The sequence below is a fragment of the Rhinolophus sinicus genome, linkage group LG01, assembly GCF_036562045.2.
Source record: "Rhinolophus sinicus isolate RSC01 linkage group LG01, ASM3656204v1, whole genome shotgun sequence".
Lineage (NCBI taxonomy): Eukaryota > Metazoa > Chordata > Mammalia > Chiroptera > Rhinolophidae > Rhinolophus > Rhinolophus sinicus.
Genome location: NC_133751.1, coordinates 86,744,897 through 86,760,849, shown reverse-complemented (window position 1 = coordinate 86,760,849; position 15,953 = coordinate 86,744,897). Strand labels below are relative to the sequence as shown.

General features: G+C 37.8%; 1 protein-coding gene across 2 annotated transcripts in view; it reads right to left on the bottom strand.

Moving 5' to 3' along the window:
• Positions 1–14,453, bottom strand: part of VGLL3 (vestigial like family member 3) — a 50,569-nt gene extending 36,116 nt beyond the window's left edge. The window contains exons 1-2 of one of the 2 annotated variants that reach the window (XM_019745441.2): positions 13,764–14,453; positions 94–388 (exon numbers count right to left, since the gene is read on the bottom strand). In XM_019745441.2, the coding sequence (XP_019601000.1) occupies positions 94–388; positions 13,764–13,889 (421 nt within the window). In that variant the 5' untranslated portion in view covers positions 13,890–14,453. The remainder of the gene's footprint in view (positions 1–93; positions 389–13,763) is intronic. The other variant, XM_019745442.2, reaches the window with a different exon arrangement.
• Positions 14,454–15,953: the final 1,500 nt, after the last annotated feature.

The following is a 15,953-nucleotide window of genomic DNA, read 5'->3' as shown; positions in this document are numbered from 1 at the left end:
TCCTACGGGGCGCAAGTCTCCAGCTGGAACCTGGTACAGGCGGTTGCGAAACAGACACAGGGCCCTGGAGAGCCTCTGCTTTTGAATTCTTACCTCGCCAGAGGGGGGATAGCCCCATCTTGCTTTTGGAAATGGCAGATTCTGGATGGAGGGTGCTGGCTTGGCCCAAAGCTCTTGAGAAGTGTTCATCCACTACTGACCCAATGTCTCCCTGGAAATAAGTGAAAAGGACACAGCGAGAGTTAAGGTACTCCATCTCGGCAGGCTGGTCTTTCTCCTGCTCCTGCTCCTCCTCCTCCTCCTCCTCATCCTCCTCCTCCTCCTCTTGTTTGCTGGGAAGGGTGACTTCCAGAGAGTCCTGCATCTTGCTGTATACCGCTAACTTCCTCTGGGATGGAATAAACAAAACACGGTATCAAAGACAGTCTGTCAAAGCGCATCAACTAGTTCACTTGTCACTTAAAAACATCTACATGGTAACATATGTTCGCAGACTGAGTCTCCTTCATCTGCGCTACTCCATCTCCCTCCCCCCTCCCCAAACCAGCCTTCTCCTTCCCACCCTGGGGGGAAAAACGTTTGTTATTTCAAATTTAGCAACAACAAAAAAGTCCGTTATTACATAGTATATTTTCAGAATGCAAAAGGTTTTGTTTTTGTTTTTTATTTTATTTTTAAATCTAGATAGACCAAAAGGAGAGTGACTTAAAAAAAAACAATGACAAATTCCATCCCATGTTGTTTTTTTATTTTAAATATTTAATGTGCAGCAACATTATACTTTGGGACAGGGAGAAATAGGGGATAGAAGGCCTAATTGTCTACGGGTGGGGTGAAGAAGAAAAAAAGCTTTTTATAAATGAGATAAACTAAAACAAAAACAGAATATAGCATCTTATAAAAAGATTTGGCAGATATGCTGAATTCATTTCTCCAAAATCGAACTAAAATGACAAACTAAGTCTGTGTGAAGATCCATTTTGCATGGAACATATTTTTCAGATGTTCCACTTACCACCATTATCATAGAGCAGTGAAAAAAGGTATCGTCATGCCTTACAGAAAATAATACAAGATACTAGCAATGGCTAGTGTGCCTTTCAAATAAAAATGAGAAAGTTTGGATAATTTATAAATCTTTTTTAAACATATGACCTAGTGATAATAACAACTAATGTATATTATTCCAGTCACTCTTATGAGACTTTATATTTGCTATCCCATTTAATCTTTACAATTCTGTAACATGGTTATTGATACTATCCATATTTTAAAGATGAAGAAACTGGGGCACAGAGATGTGAAGTAACTTGCCAAAGCTCACAGAGCACGTAAGTGGTGGAGCCAGAATGCATAATAAAACTATGCAGGTGTACACATGCGTGTACATATATATGTTGGAGGAAGGCAGGGGACGGGTATCTACTATTGGAAGAAAAATCACCAAAATGTTATGTTTTGTATTGTATTTCTGGGTGGTAAATTTCTGGTTGTTATTTTCTTATTCCTACTTTTCAATATTTCCAAACATTTTTCATTGCACACATATTATTTCTATAATCAGCAACTTCAATGTGAAGTAGATATAAGAAGATAATGCTAAAGATTATAAAACTCATTATTGTAATGACACAAGGAGCTTTCTGTCATTGTATACCTGCAAAACCTGATTCTTTGTCATGCCATTTTTTTTCCAATTCCAGAAAAAAATGCATGCTGGAAAATGAATGTGAGTTGAAAAAAATAAATTGTTCTAGTTTTGCAAATGTTATCAAAACACATAACCCAGACTCTTATGTTTCTAATGTAATTACTAGCTTGGAAAGCTACAGCTCCAAATTATAAATGCATCATTCAGTAAATTAAACCCTTTCCCACTAGCAATGAATATGTTGTTCTTGTGTGAGGTAGATCCTGAAATGTTCAGGTATATTATGAGCTTATGAGCTCCTGGTTATTATTTAAGGCTGCTACTTATAAATATATGTATTGCTTTTTATTTATAATTTGTGTCAATATGATTACCACTTGTTGATAAATAGATAATTCATTCCTTGTGAGTGAATATGCCTCACCGATGAATAGGTGATTGTAATGACTGAGTGGTTATATTTCTTACAATCTGTTTTGCACAGATTTAAACATGGGTATATTTTACTTTAACAGTAAAAGCAGCACAATAACATAGGTTATGTATAAAATAAGGAGATTGGTCTAAATGACCTCTAAGGTTACTCCTAGCTTTAAATTCCATTATATAAAATTAAATGCATATTATGATTTATTAGTCACATCACAGTACTATTTGGGCACATATGACTTGAAGTCATACCATTTTAAGCAATATACACACACTCTCTGCCGAACACTCTGGCATATTAGAAAGAAGCAGTTTTTATATGAGAAGGAAATTAAAACTGATCTACAGAGTGGCTTCACTGTCCACAAGAGTTCATTATTTTCTATGAAACTGACTTCATTTTCCTGTTAACGTCCAGCTCAACATCAGTTTGTAAGAACTGAGTTTTGTAGCTATTGCTTCATTTGTTTAATTTTAACATTTATTCTTTAAATGAAAAAGCCCTGGGTATGTTAATTATGCAAAGAAAGGCAATGTTTTATGTTAACCCAATTAGCAACTAATTATTGGATGAAATAAAATTAAAGTTTCATATATGTAAAAATATGTAAACTGCAAAATTGGATATAAATGTAGCATAGTGTCATGACCAATAGCAATAATAAAATATCTTCATTTTTTAATTGATAGAAATTGAATTTAATCTATAGATTTTCAATCTATTTAAGATTACATAATTTTCTAAATGCAAAATAATGTCATGTTATTCTTTTTCAACCATTGTTGAATGGCTGGATACAAATAAATTAATCTAAAAATTACACACTTTTTCCATATGAAATAGGGAAAATGAGCAAAATTTGCTATTGTATCAAAAGACCTTGTATAATCTATTTTCTAAAAACCATTCTTTTGTCAATGGATGCATTGATTCTCCATATTCTTTATATTTCATATATATGTAATATGTCTGTATATACACATATGCATTTATATAAAAATATACTGACGTTATTTATTTTGCTATACAAACACCTGTGGTTCTATAAAATATCTATATTGACTCCTCTATTTAAGTAAAAATTTTTGGAATGATTAAATATACTTTCTTTTTCTCTCTCCCAGCTCTTTAAAGCAAGTCTTCTACTAATTATACAAATTTGCTTGGAGACTATCAAACAAAATGGAAAGGAGCCTATGACATACCTACCAATAGGAAGGGTTGGCAAAGCACATACCTATCATTCATTCCCTCTTGTACTTTTTCAGATAAAGTTGGGTCAATTTTCACAAATTATAGTGAATCAATTTAAATATTTGTATCACACACACACACACACACACACACACACACACAATTTATATCCTCACTGTCAAAATCAACTTTAAAGGGAGAATTCTAAAGTATCCGAATGGCCTGGCTACTACCTAAAAGGCTAACACTTAATTTGCATACATTTTTCTAACACTAAGTGTGAGCATGAAGAAAACAGAACACGGAATTTAGACAGCAGTTGATTCATATGTTGACAGTCACAACATCCTGACACTCATCTCCATAGACTCTTAAGCCTTTTTGTTATCTGTGCTCCAGTGACAATAAATCAATTCTTTGCTTTTTTGAAAAATAAAAGAAACTAAGTATGTTACTTGTGTGCTTTTCTGTATTGCCTTGGTGTTTGTTCTTTGGAAAGAAACTTCCTTAGTGTTATCTTCTTTGTTGAGAATAACATAGAAAATTCAAAATGTACTGACTAAATATCAAATCATCAAAACCTAGATTTCCTGAATCAAGTTTAAAAAGCAATCTCGTTCATATTTTTCTCAAAATGCGCAATCACTTTCTAAACAGATCCAAATCACTCAGAAATGTTTATGCTTTTCTTAGGAGACCCTGAAGAATTGTTAACAAACATAAAGAAGCCATCAAAAGGGACTTGAAAAACTACAAGTTGGTTTATGTAATGCACATTACTCATTCTCATCTCAGAGTAATGACACTTGCTGCCCAGGTAAAATGACACCCAAGTTAAATGAAACAATGAGGGATTTGATAGCCACAAAGTTAGAACTAACTCAGGAAGAGGTCAAGGGAGCAGTGAAGAAGGCGGCCAGGCAGCACAAACCATACCCAGCCACCTCGCAGCCTGCCATCGGGCTCAACAGAAACAAACTCACACAGGAATGTGCAGGGGAAAGGGTTTGTCTGACAAGAGAAAGACTTCCATGTCAGGAGCCAAATACCACTAACTCCCTCAGGCTTAAGCCTACCAAATGCCAAATGATTACTGTGCGTATGTGGAAACTTTTTTTCCTAAGGAAACAAAAGTATTTTAATGAATCATTGGATATTTGGAAACAGCTTTTTGCTTTTTTTTTTTTTTTTTAATGTTTGAAACATGCTTAGAGCCTATAACATGTTTCCCCGAAAATAAACCCTAGCATGAATTTTCAGGATGCTCGTAATATAAAATAAGCACTAATGTATCTTTTGGAGCAAAAATTAATACAAGACCTGGTCTCATCGTATTTCCCCAAAAATAAAACCGGGTCTTCTATTAATTTTTGCTCCAAAAGACAAATTAGGGCTTATTTTATATTACGAGCACACTGAAAAATCATGCTAGGGTTTATTTTCTGGTTAGGTCTTATTTTCGGGGAAACACGGTAAGGACGGACCACTAACCAGGAGTAATGGTTTCAAAACTGTGAAGTTCATAAAAGTGGTGCATTGCTCTTTGATCGTATTTTTCTGAATTCATTTGGATAACAGATTTTTTTTTAAATTTCAGCGAGACTTGAAATTTTGATCCTTAGCCTACCTGGAAGAGAAGGAATCAGGTTATGGGAGGGTGGGTCAGGATAAGGAAGATGTGCCACACATATATATATATACACACACACACATATATATATATATATATATATATAGCCAAAAAATGTATACATATTTTAAGAAAGGAGAAAACTGTATTAAATATACAGATAACAAAAGATAAATACAAGTCACATTTGACTTCTGCAGTTACAAGAGGTGCTCAAAGTGGTCCCCATCAGTGTCCAGACACTTCTGATTACAGCAAACTACTGCTTGAGCATAGATAACATCTCTTAAATGTGTATACATTTTTTTGGCACCCCCAGTATATATATCGGGGGTGCCAAAACAAATGTATACAAGTGGACACTGGTCAACCTTGCTCAAGCAGTAGTTCAACCTAATCAGAAGTGTCTGGACGCTGATAGTAACCCCTTTGAGCACCTCTTGTAATTGCAGAAGTCAAACGTGACTTATATTCATCTTTTGTTATAGGTATATATTGAGTATTACAATTTTAATAGTTGTTTTCCTTTCTTAAAATGTGTATGCATTTTTTTGGCACCCTCTGTGTGTGTGTGTGTGTGTGTGTGTGTGTGTGTGTGTGTGTCTGTGTGTGTATGTATTTAATGAACTCTTTCACACTCACAAATCTTTTGTCTAAGTAATTATTCCCAATTTACATACGTAAGTACTGACTTACTTGGCTAGGACCATCTATAGTAAATGGCAGAGAGGGGATTAGAACCTATTTCTGTCTGACTACAAAGCATGTGCCAAGAAAACAGACTGAAAAAAATGAGTCTCTATATGATATTTATTTTAACTGAACACATAAACAGAAGTGCAGAGTCAGCATGGCATCGCATGCTAACTAAGGAGAATCTAAAGTTAATGCATTTAAAAAATTAGATATGTAAACATATCAGAGGGGAACACTGAATAAATTATATAATGTCTAACCACTATGCTGTACACCTGAAACTAATATAAAGTAATATTGAATGTCAACTGGAACTGAAAAAAATAATTTAAAAAAAACATATCAGAAGATGGCTATCAAGTAATGCAATATTCTTCAAAATATATGTATATCTAGATGAAACTGAACTTTTCTATCTAAAAATGTATCGTCCCAGGGTATTATGCTAAGTGAAATAAGTCAGACTGAGAGAGACAAATACCATATGATCTCACTTATATATGGAATCTAGAGAACAGAATAAACAAATGAACAAAACAGAAATAGATTCACAGATATAGAGAACAAACTGATGGTTGCTAGAAGGGAGGGGGGGTTGGGAGGATGGGTAAGAAAGGTGAAGGGATTAGGAAGTACAAATTGTTAGTCCCAAATTAGTCACAGGGTTGTAAAATACAATATGGGAAATATAGTCAGTAATATTATAAAAACTATAATGTCAGCTGGGTAGTAGACTTATTGGGAAGATCACTTCATAAATTATATAAATGTCTAACCACTACGCAATATACCTGAAACTGAAACTAATATAAAATAATATTGAATGCAATTATAATTTTTAAAAAATTAGTGTCATGGGATATAAAGTACAGCTTAGGTAATATAATTAATGGTATTGTAATAGCTGTGTATGGCGTCAGATGGGTAATAGACTTGTTGGGGTTATTACTTTGTGAAGTGTATAAGTATCTAATCACTACGTTGCTTTGTACAGCTGAAACTAACAATAAAAATTAATTAATTAATTAAAATTTAGAAACTGTATTGTCCCCTTGGCAATTCAGATACATAATACAATTACTTGCCATTTTTCTGAAAATCCTATTTTGGAAATGCGAACCGAGCCAATTTGTGAGATACAGTCACACCTTGAGATTCTGTTTGTTTGTTTTTATTTTTCTTTACAGTAGGAAGGAATAAACTAAAAATAATATTACTTAACATGATCAGCTATTTTTGACACACTTGCCTCTCAATAATTCTGGTCATTATGAAAAATCAAACCCATCCCCCTCCACGAATGAAATTTTTCCAGTTTTCAATATTTTCCAAAAAATGTGCCAGAGGCTTAGAGAGAACTTCAAAATTTTCATTCCCAAAATGTTTTAAGCAATGATCACAAAATAAGGGTACATATTCTCTCCCAACTGACTACTTTGAATGGAACAACGGTTTCTGATGTACAAATGTCTGGTATGTTTGTACAATTCTATTACTAGCTTACGGTATGATTTCATTTTTTTTTTAATTTCTCTGTTATTCACTGAATTGTCAATTAATTCATATTTTGTGTTAGTAATTGTGCAAAGACTTGGAGCCACAAAGATGAAAGCCATAGCCTGTCCCTAAAACTCAAACTACTCATAGTTTGTCAGGAAAGCATTGTAAGGGCCATGGAAAATAAACAGAACCTCATGGTTTATCCAGACAGCTAATCGTGTTATTTCTCTAAGTAGCTAATAGTCAAAAATTTTTAAATAAGAAAAGTAAGAAGGTAACGTTTGGTAAATTACTAATTGTTTTCTTGTTTCTAAGGCAGCCCAGATGGGAAGGGAACACAATAGAAGGAACTGCAATGAGAGAAAGGATTTAACCAAAGCTAGTCCATGAGTCTGACTAACCCTTTGGCCCTCAGCTTCCTCTTTTGAAAATAAGGAATTTTGACTTGATTATCTCAAAGGTGTTGTCCAATTCTATATCCTAATAAGCAACATGTTGGAGCTCTAGAAAAATTCACACTTAATTTTCTTCCTTCCATTGGCTGCCTCTTCTAATTTTGCAGGACACTAGCCAAAAAAACCCTACAGACCATTGAAGAGTAATTCATTTCCAGACATGGGTCATCTAGACCAAATCTTAGGAATTAGTTTTGGTGCTTCCTTTATGTTCACAATAACAAGAAAGGATGCATCATTTGGGTACCCCCACTAAATCCCACACGGACAAGTGTTTTGGCATACTAAAACCATATTTTGTGAAGAGGAAAAGGACACCTGTTACTTTAGGTCATGCTTTCTTTTCCTCTTCTAAAGTATGAGATAAATGAAAAATAGTTCAGTTACCCCAGTTCAGACCACACTTGTAAATTACTGGCATAAATCTGGTATCCACTGAAATACCTATAAATACGGCATTTGTGACTTATTTCTAGAAGCCGATGTTTGAGTCTCATAGTACAAGGTACCCTTAGGTCTTCCAAAATGAATAGTTAAAGCAGAAATCCAGCTGCTTAAAGATAAGCTTTTTGAATGATTTAGGGCACGGCTTTGCCCAAAATTATTTCTTTCACTTGTCTCTGCCAGAGATTGGTGTTCAAGTATTAAAGAGCCCCTGATTCTTGAATGAAGATGTTTTTTCTGGAAATAATACCTTAAGTTATTATCTATTATCAAATGTATTAGTTTTGATTTTTTTAAAAAGCTAACTGGAAACAGAGCTTATGGGAATTGGATCTAAGTTTAGCACCCAGGTTTTAAAATGACAGTCACCTCACTCACAATTTGCTTTAGGATCTGCCCCTAAGCATCCTGAGCATATTTTCAGTCTCACTGAAAATTCCCTTTGCACAGAAAGATATAAGACAGATATATACACACTACTCAACCAGGTCAGCTCAGCATCACTTCTGTAATAGCCCAAAGAGTCACTGCATAGGATGGTCCTACCCTCTGAACACCCTCACTTCCTTTATATGGGCCATAACCCTGCCATCCCAACTTCGTGAGATGTGAGACTTAATAAGTGCTAGGTAAAGTAAGCCTTCCTTACATTTATCTGAAACACTTAAATTTCCAACAAGTATTACCTTGTCCTAGCATTTGGTTTCCTGGTGAACATATCCTCACTACGCATGATTTTATAGATTTCAAGCCTGCCCTTACTATCATTATTGTAATCTCCATTCTGGTGGACTGCCAGAGACAACAGTTCAGTTTAGTTATTTTAAAGTTTAATTTTTTTCTCTAGCTTTGAGTCTTCTGGCTGGAACGTTACTGAGAACATAAAACTGTGGGGCGTTTTAAGCTTCTAAGTCTCTGTAGTCAAGTTAATTTGTGTAGTGTGGAATTATAGGGGCTGTTCTTTCTCAAAGAAGTCCTGTATGAACTCTTATAAATCCACTTAAGTCTTTGCTTACGGTTGCAAGAAAATTAGATCCTCTACCTTAAATAAGTTGACTATGTCTTGAAACTCTCTGAGACATAATTGTATTTTTTGCGCTTAACGAATCTAAACTTATGTTGGAATAGCAATGATATATGAGGCACTTAATGCTGACTATTAATACCACTTCCTGCATATTATTTTAAATAAATAAATGTTCATTTGCTAAGTAGAAATTCTGCCTCATCAACGAAGGATATAGCATGGATAGCAAAAGTCATTAGCATAATACAAATGCTTGCAAAAGGACTTTGGAATGCCTAAACTAAAAATGTACACTACCAAGGACTTGGAAAGAATTTCAAGCTCCAAGGCCAAAGAATCTACTGCATATTAATCTTCTTTATCAAAAAAGTTGATTTGGAGCACGAAAGACAAAAATAAGCTTATTGTGCAATAGTGAAAAAAAAAAAAGCTTAGGAGACTGCATGACATTGTGGAAAGATGCTACATTGGGAAGTAGGGGATTCTGATGGTTCTAATTTTGTCACCAATTAGCTTTGAGATCTTTAGCCAGGCATTTCAGCTCTATGAATATCCATTTTCCCAATTGTAAAAGAAGGGCTTGAGGCATGTTTTTCCAGTTTGTTTGTTTTTTTGCCCCTGACAAACAGAATCTCAGAGAGGTTTTATGACCTAAACAAGGTGGCAGAGTCCAAAACAGAGTTTGAAAAAACTCCCTACAAACTTAAAACTGGAGTTCTGCCTCCCAAGGGCATTTCATTCTTTTAAGTGAAAGCACACATGCAGATTCACCCAGTGGTCACCCTTGAGGAGGACAGAGTAAATACTAGGCTCTAACTTACACGAAGCCCACAATGTGATTGCTAAAAACTCCTACACACACTTAGAAAACTAGTGATTGTTTTCTACTTTTACTATCTCATCCATAAACTACACAATTCTGAAAGGTTTGCTTTAAGTATCTTCCTAATGTTAACATTATGAATATATGGAGGTGGGGGGGATTAGACAACAATAGACTGTCTACATTTCAGAAATCCACTGCGTATGAAGGAAATCTATGATTTCATATTGTTTCCCTCAGTTTTTCCTGACACAAATTTTGAAAGTTTTTTTCTTGGTTCCTATGCTCACTGTTAGAATACAAGTGCATGTCTTTCTGCACACGCTGTACTGTGTCATCATGCCTTCAGAGCATGTGCTGAGAGACTGAGTCAAGAGTTCTCTGGAGGAGAGGTTGGGGACTGACGTATAGACTATGAAGGGATCGTGAGCACGAGGAGGAGGGAGCTTAGCTCTGTAGAGCACACTGTAAGATTTATGCACAGCTACACAATTTCTAGGAATTAACATCAGGGACTATAACATTTATTCTTCAGACATATTTACATCTTACTTTGATTCATTTAGCCTACTGCATGCCTAAGTAACACATTACAGTTCAGCCTGATTTATATGCAGTTAACTATGTTTTTAAGACATTAACCTATTGCCCACCTGCAATGTATCATATGTTCAATAAAAACAACTAAACTTAAAATTGCAAGTGAACATTTGTGCTTGTATAGGAAAGGCTGAGAGTACACATGCCTGGAGTGTGAAGTTCTATTTCAAAAAGAACTGTCAGCTATATGATCATACATTAAAAGGAAAAAATATACCTATGTTAAAATCCATCATAATAAACCATTTTAATATGCTAATTTACAAAGACTTCAAAGCTACACAGAATTGAGGGAAAAAATCAGTTCAAAGATACACTACTACAGTTGAATATACAAGTAATACACAACTTTAATGTTCTCTTTTCTAACATTTTATAAATGACCATTAAACTTTCTTTATAATGCTACCATTTTTTTCCCTGCTTCTTTTCCTTTCTTCTCCTCAACAAATCAATGTTTCAAATGCAGTAGAAGTTGTAGCCCTTATTTTTGTCTCCCAGGCAAGATGCTATTAGGGGTCACTTCCCATGTACGGAGAAAACAATCTTCATGGATAATAATGATAAAACCTTATGGAATGCAAAAACAACCAAAATATGTATTCTCAGATGACTGCATGAGGGCCAAGCCAATATTAGTCCCATTTCACCCACGCTCCGCACAGTCTAAAAATGTTGTCAGCCTGATAAGAATTTCCTGATGTACTCTTTTTTCCAATAGAAAATATAGGTCATCAAAATAAACTCCTGAAAGTAACAGAACAGTAGTTACCCTATCAAGTCTCTTTATAATTTACTAGTCAGGTAGAGTCAAATAGTTTCTTTACACTTTTTTATTTTTTTTTTAACCAAATAATTTTGAACAGGCCATTTTGGTAAAAGCAGCATGAAAATTTCCAAGCACGCCTCTCAACTAAGTTATTAAAGTCAACTCAACCTAATATCTACTCAAACAATATCTACAGAAGTCTGAAGTATAGGAGTTGATCGTTATTTACTAATAGGTGCCACTCATCCCTGTGAACTGATCCGATAAAAGGGAAAGCTCACTCATCCTTCAGTTTGTTGATGGTCTTAGCGAAAGAATGAAATTTGGGAACTGAGTCTCGGGGCAACTGCACATGTTAATAAAAGACTGGAGTTCTTTCTTATTAAAATCTAGATTTTATGATTAGTGATTTATAATTTTTCTGATACCGCATTTTATTTTATAGCTGAAAAATATTACAAAGATTCTAACCCCCAGCACAGATTCATATTTTAATGGAATTATTTTCACAACTCTAGAAAATAAAACCTCATCCACAACTTCTACAAGTTCAAGTTATTTTTTAAGGGGAAAAAATACCTTTCTGAGTGTTTAGTAAAGTTTGAGTCTGTTGCTTGTCCACATTCCAATTGGTAATTGAAGGCCTTTACAGTCTTTGAGATAGAAGAAAGGAAAAGAAGAAAGGGTGGTTCATCTGGGATACAGTGTTTATAAAACACATAAACTGATTTCCAGCGTCTCTTCGCCTCACTTGCCTAACTTGTACCTATGTGGTTTTCTCCATTACGTATATATTTTATATTTAAAGCCAAAGAAAAGCAAACAATATAACCAAATGTTTTAATCTGTCACCCTGGACCACAAACTACAAAAAACTTTTCCCATCCTCCACCCCAAAAGTAATCTTTGAAATGCTGAAGCTGCTGAATATTAAATAATAATAATAATAATAATAATAATAATAATAGCAAGAAAGTAGGGTTCCTTCACCCTTTGCCCTGGTTGGTGCTAGGTAATTTATACTGTTTGGCAGATAAACCTGAAGCAGGTACCCTTTCAGAAACAGATGAATTTCACAGTCCCCAAATTTTAAACAGAAGTTATAATTTCTTTCCAAAGAGCAGCACTATACATCTAGCAAAGAGACAGAGGTAAAGAAAATGCAGAAATTAAAGGCCAGATTAATTAAGGAGCCAAACCCTTAAGACCACCATAAAGCACATGGTTCCTAACAAACTAAACAAAGTCAATCAATAAATTCTGTGGATGGTAGTTTCCTAATCATATCTAGCTCCCTGATAAGTACATTTTTGCTATAAGTATATTTTTTAGTCTCATCAAATGAACCCACACTAATTACCAGAGTCTGAGGACCCTTTTTTGTTATAACCCAGTGCCACATACTAATATATGTGTTTTATGTAGAGCTAAGTAAGCTTTGACACACACTCTATTGGTGTCCAGAGAGGAATGCCCAGGAGTACCTAATGCAAAATTCTCCAGAACCCTACTCTTCCTTCTAAAGGAACTGTGCCATCTATTTGGTTCCCAAACTCCTTTTATCAATAGCATTCTCAGTTGCTCTTGGAGAACAAGTACCAGTGATCCAAGGTTACCTCTTGGCCAGAAAGGGACAGGATCACTCACACACACACACACACACACACACACACACACACACACCACACCACACTTCCAACAGACTGAAATGTGCTTTGATAGAATTAAAAGTGAATGAGGGTGGGGCAAAAATGAAGAAGGGGGTCAAATATATGGTGAGGAAAGGAGATTAAACTTTGGGTGGTGAGCACACAATGCAATATGCAGAAGATGTATTATAGAATTTTACACCTGCAACTTATATAATGTTATTAACCAATGCCCCCTCCCTCGATAAATTTAATTAAAAAAAAAAAAAAAAAAAAAAGGAGTGAGGTACTTGGGGATCAATCCCTGTCCTCTAAGTGGCAGACTTAAGAAGACACACTCTGCACAGAAGTTCTAGTAATTTTTGAGAGTCGGTACACTAGATCCAAGTTCTGCCATAAAAATCCCAGAAAGGTCATTCCATGAGATCACTGCCCAGGTAGCCTCCCCATGTCAGTGACACATTTCATTCCCTTAATCAAGAAAACCCTGAAACACTCTACCTTTCCAAAGGAAACAAAATATTTGGTTTAAAGGAAGTTTACTCACATACTCCTAAGACAGATGCCCTTGGTGAGCTTCAGAGAACTGAGCCCTAAGAGCTAGGGTGGCTGTGAAGGTAGCCTCTGAGCTCCGGTGACAACAGCTCAGTGAAGCCCCCAGCCAGGTAGTGCCTCACTTCGAATCCCCACCCTTCCACCCGGCGGCTCGTCCCTTCCCGAAGCCTCTCCTCCTCCTCTCTTCTGATAGCTTTCTGCTGAAGGGCGCTTCCGCAGGTCCCCGAGCATCCTCCGTGCCACAGGTCCCGGCGGGACGTCGCCGAAGCCCCACACCGATACTCTCTATACCCCTCGCCCACGCCTCCGCCCCCGGTAGGCTGCCGGGTCGGTGACTCACCTGCTGGCCAGGTTGGGGCGCCGGGTGGTAGTAGGCTGTGGGGCACGTTGCAGCTGCCACAGGGTTGGGCAGATACTGGGGCGCTCCATACGGCTGGGGGTGATACATCACCTCCGCACAACTCATGGCAGCCGGGGCAGCGGCGGCCCCGGAGCTGCCGCCGCCTCTCTACGCGCTCGCGCGATGGGCGCCGCAGCGGCCGCCGCAGCTGCCGCCTCTTTCGCTGCTCCAGCTGCTACTGCGGCGAAGGCGGGTCCTCGGCGTCCGCGGGCTTCGCTCCCGGCGCGGGCTCGGGAAGGGTTGGCAATCAGCGGGGGCCCGTGCGCGGGCACCTTCATCTTCAGCCCTTCCGGGTGTCCCCTTGCCCGCGCTTATATAGCGGCTTGGGGACGCGGCGGCCCGCCTCGCGGCGGAGGCATGACAGTGCCCGGCTCCGGTGAGGGCAGCGCCAGCTGCAGCTGCAGCCCTGGCCCAGGTCGGGCAGCCCTGGGGAGCGGAGCTCTGGTTTGCATACACACAATGCACGCCCGGGCCTCGTCCTATCACCAGTGCTCCCGGCTGGGCGAGGATCAGGAGGCAGTGGCAGAGGGAGGGGTCGACTGGGGAGGAGGGGAGCGCTTCGCCTCCCCAGGCTTTGACGCGGAGCGCAGCAAAGTTCCTCCAACTCGGCCCGCAGCGGGCCGGTCGCCCAGCAGGGGGACCCCGGGAAGGGCCGGCTGCGGATTGGAGCGAAGTTGGAAGCGCTCTCCGCCTCCCAGCCTTGGGATGGTGGTGGGAGGGGAATGGTATGCGAGAGGCTCCGCGCCCTTGGAACTCCGCGGGTTCCCACCCAGTCTCCGTCACCTGGCCGCCTGGGCGAGGGCTTCCCCACCCCAAGGAGCTTGCACAGGGAATACCAACGCAGAAGCCAGGGCCAAAGGAAAGCCCAGTGTACCAAGAAGTAAAACAGAGCAGGCAAAAAATAAACTGGAATATTCCCTACATGAACTATAACCATAAGTGAAAGTTAACTTGATTGCAAGCGCGCACATGCCAGGAATGCAGCACGGTTTTCTACAAGCAGTCTCTGCTTTAAGTGTACACCTTCATGGTATGACATTCTTGTGGGATGTCAACATTTTCTGGCTTTTCCAGCCTGGTTTCCATAGAACAATAAACACTAACAATTCATGAAATTATTTAAAGGTTTATCTATTAGCAAGTGACATAACCCTCTCCAAAATGAAAGAGAAAATCTGTGGTAGAAATTGCTGTATAATCAGGTAAAGCAAAAAAGAATTATACATATTTTGTAAACAAGTAAACTCTAAGCTCTGTCCTTTAAGAGATGTATTTCTCCCCTTATACATAGATATCCTCTTTTATGACAGAACAATCTCTTTTATTTTCACAGAGACTACCCTTTGTCAGAAGAAAAGTCAATCTGGATGTCAAGTGTACTGATTTTGTTGTGGACTGAATAGCATCCCCCACCCCACCCCCATATCTGTAGGTTGAAGCCCTAAACACCACGCCATGTGACTATTTGGAAACAGGGCCTGTAAGGAGAAAATTAAGGTTAAATGAGATCATAGGGTGGGGTCCTAATCTAGGACTGGTGTCCTTATAAGAAAAAGACAGCAGTGATCTCTCTCTGTGTTGGAACAGAGGGAGAGTCTTGCAAGGAACCAGTGAGAAGGCACAGTCTACAAGCCAGGAGGAGAGGTCTCACCAGGAAGTAATCCTGAGGCCACATTGATCTTGGACTTTTAGTCTCCAAAACTGTGAGAAAATACATTTCTGTTGTTTGAGTCTCCCAGTCTGTGATATTTTGTTACGGCAGCCCTATCAGACTAATGCAGATGTACAGTACTAATATATTATCAATTTTTATATGAGTGTGTATGTATAGACACATACAGAAATACATATACACTCATACATACACACATTCATACACTAAAACACACAACTATAATAATTGGACAGGAACTCTGCTACTCATAACAGCTCTTATTCAGTCATTCATTCTTTCATCCATCAAATATTAAGAATATTTATTAAGGGCATACACAGTTTGGACTTTAAATGTGTTCTCTGTATTAGGGCAGTAGTCCTATCAATAAGATATATACAAATTTATTTAAAATGTCTATTACTGCCTTTTCCCAAATTGACATTCCCTGGTCACACCCCTTTCCGGTATTCCAG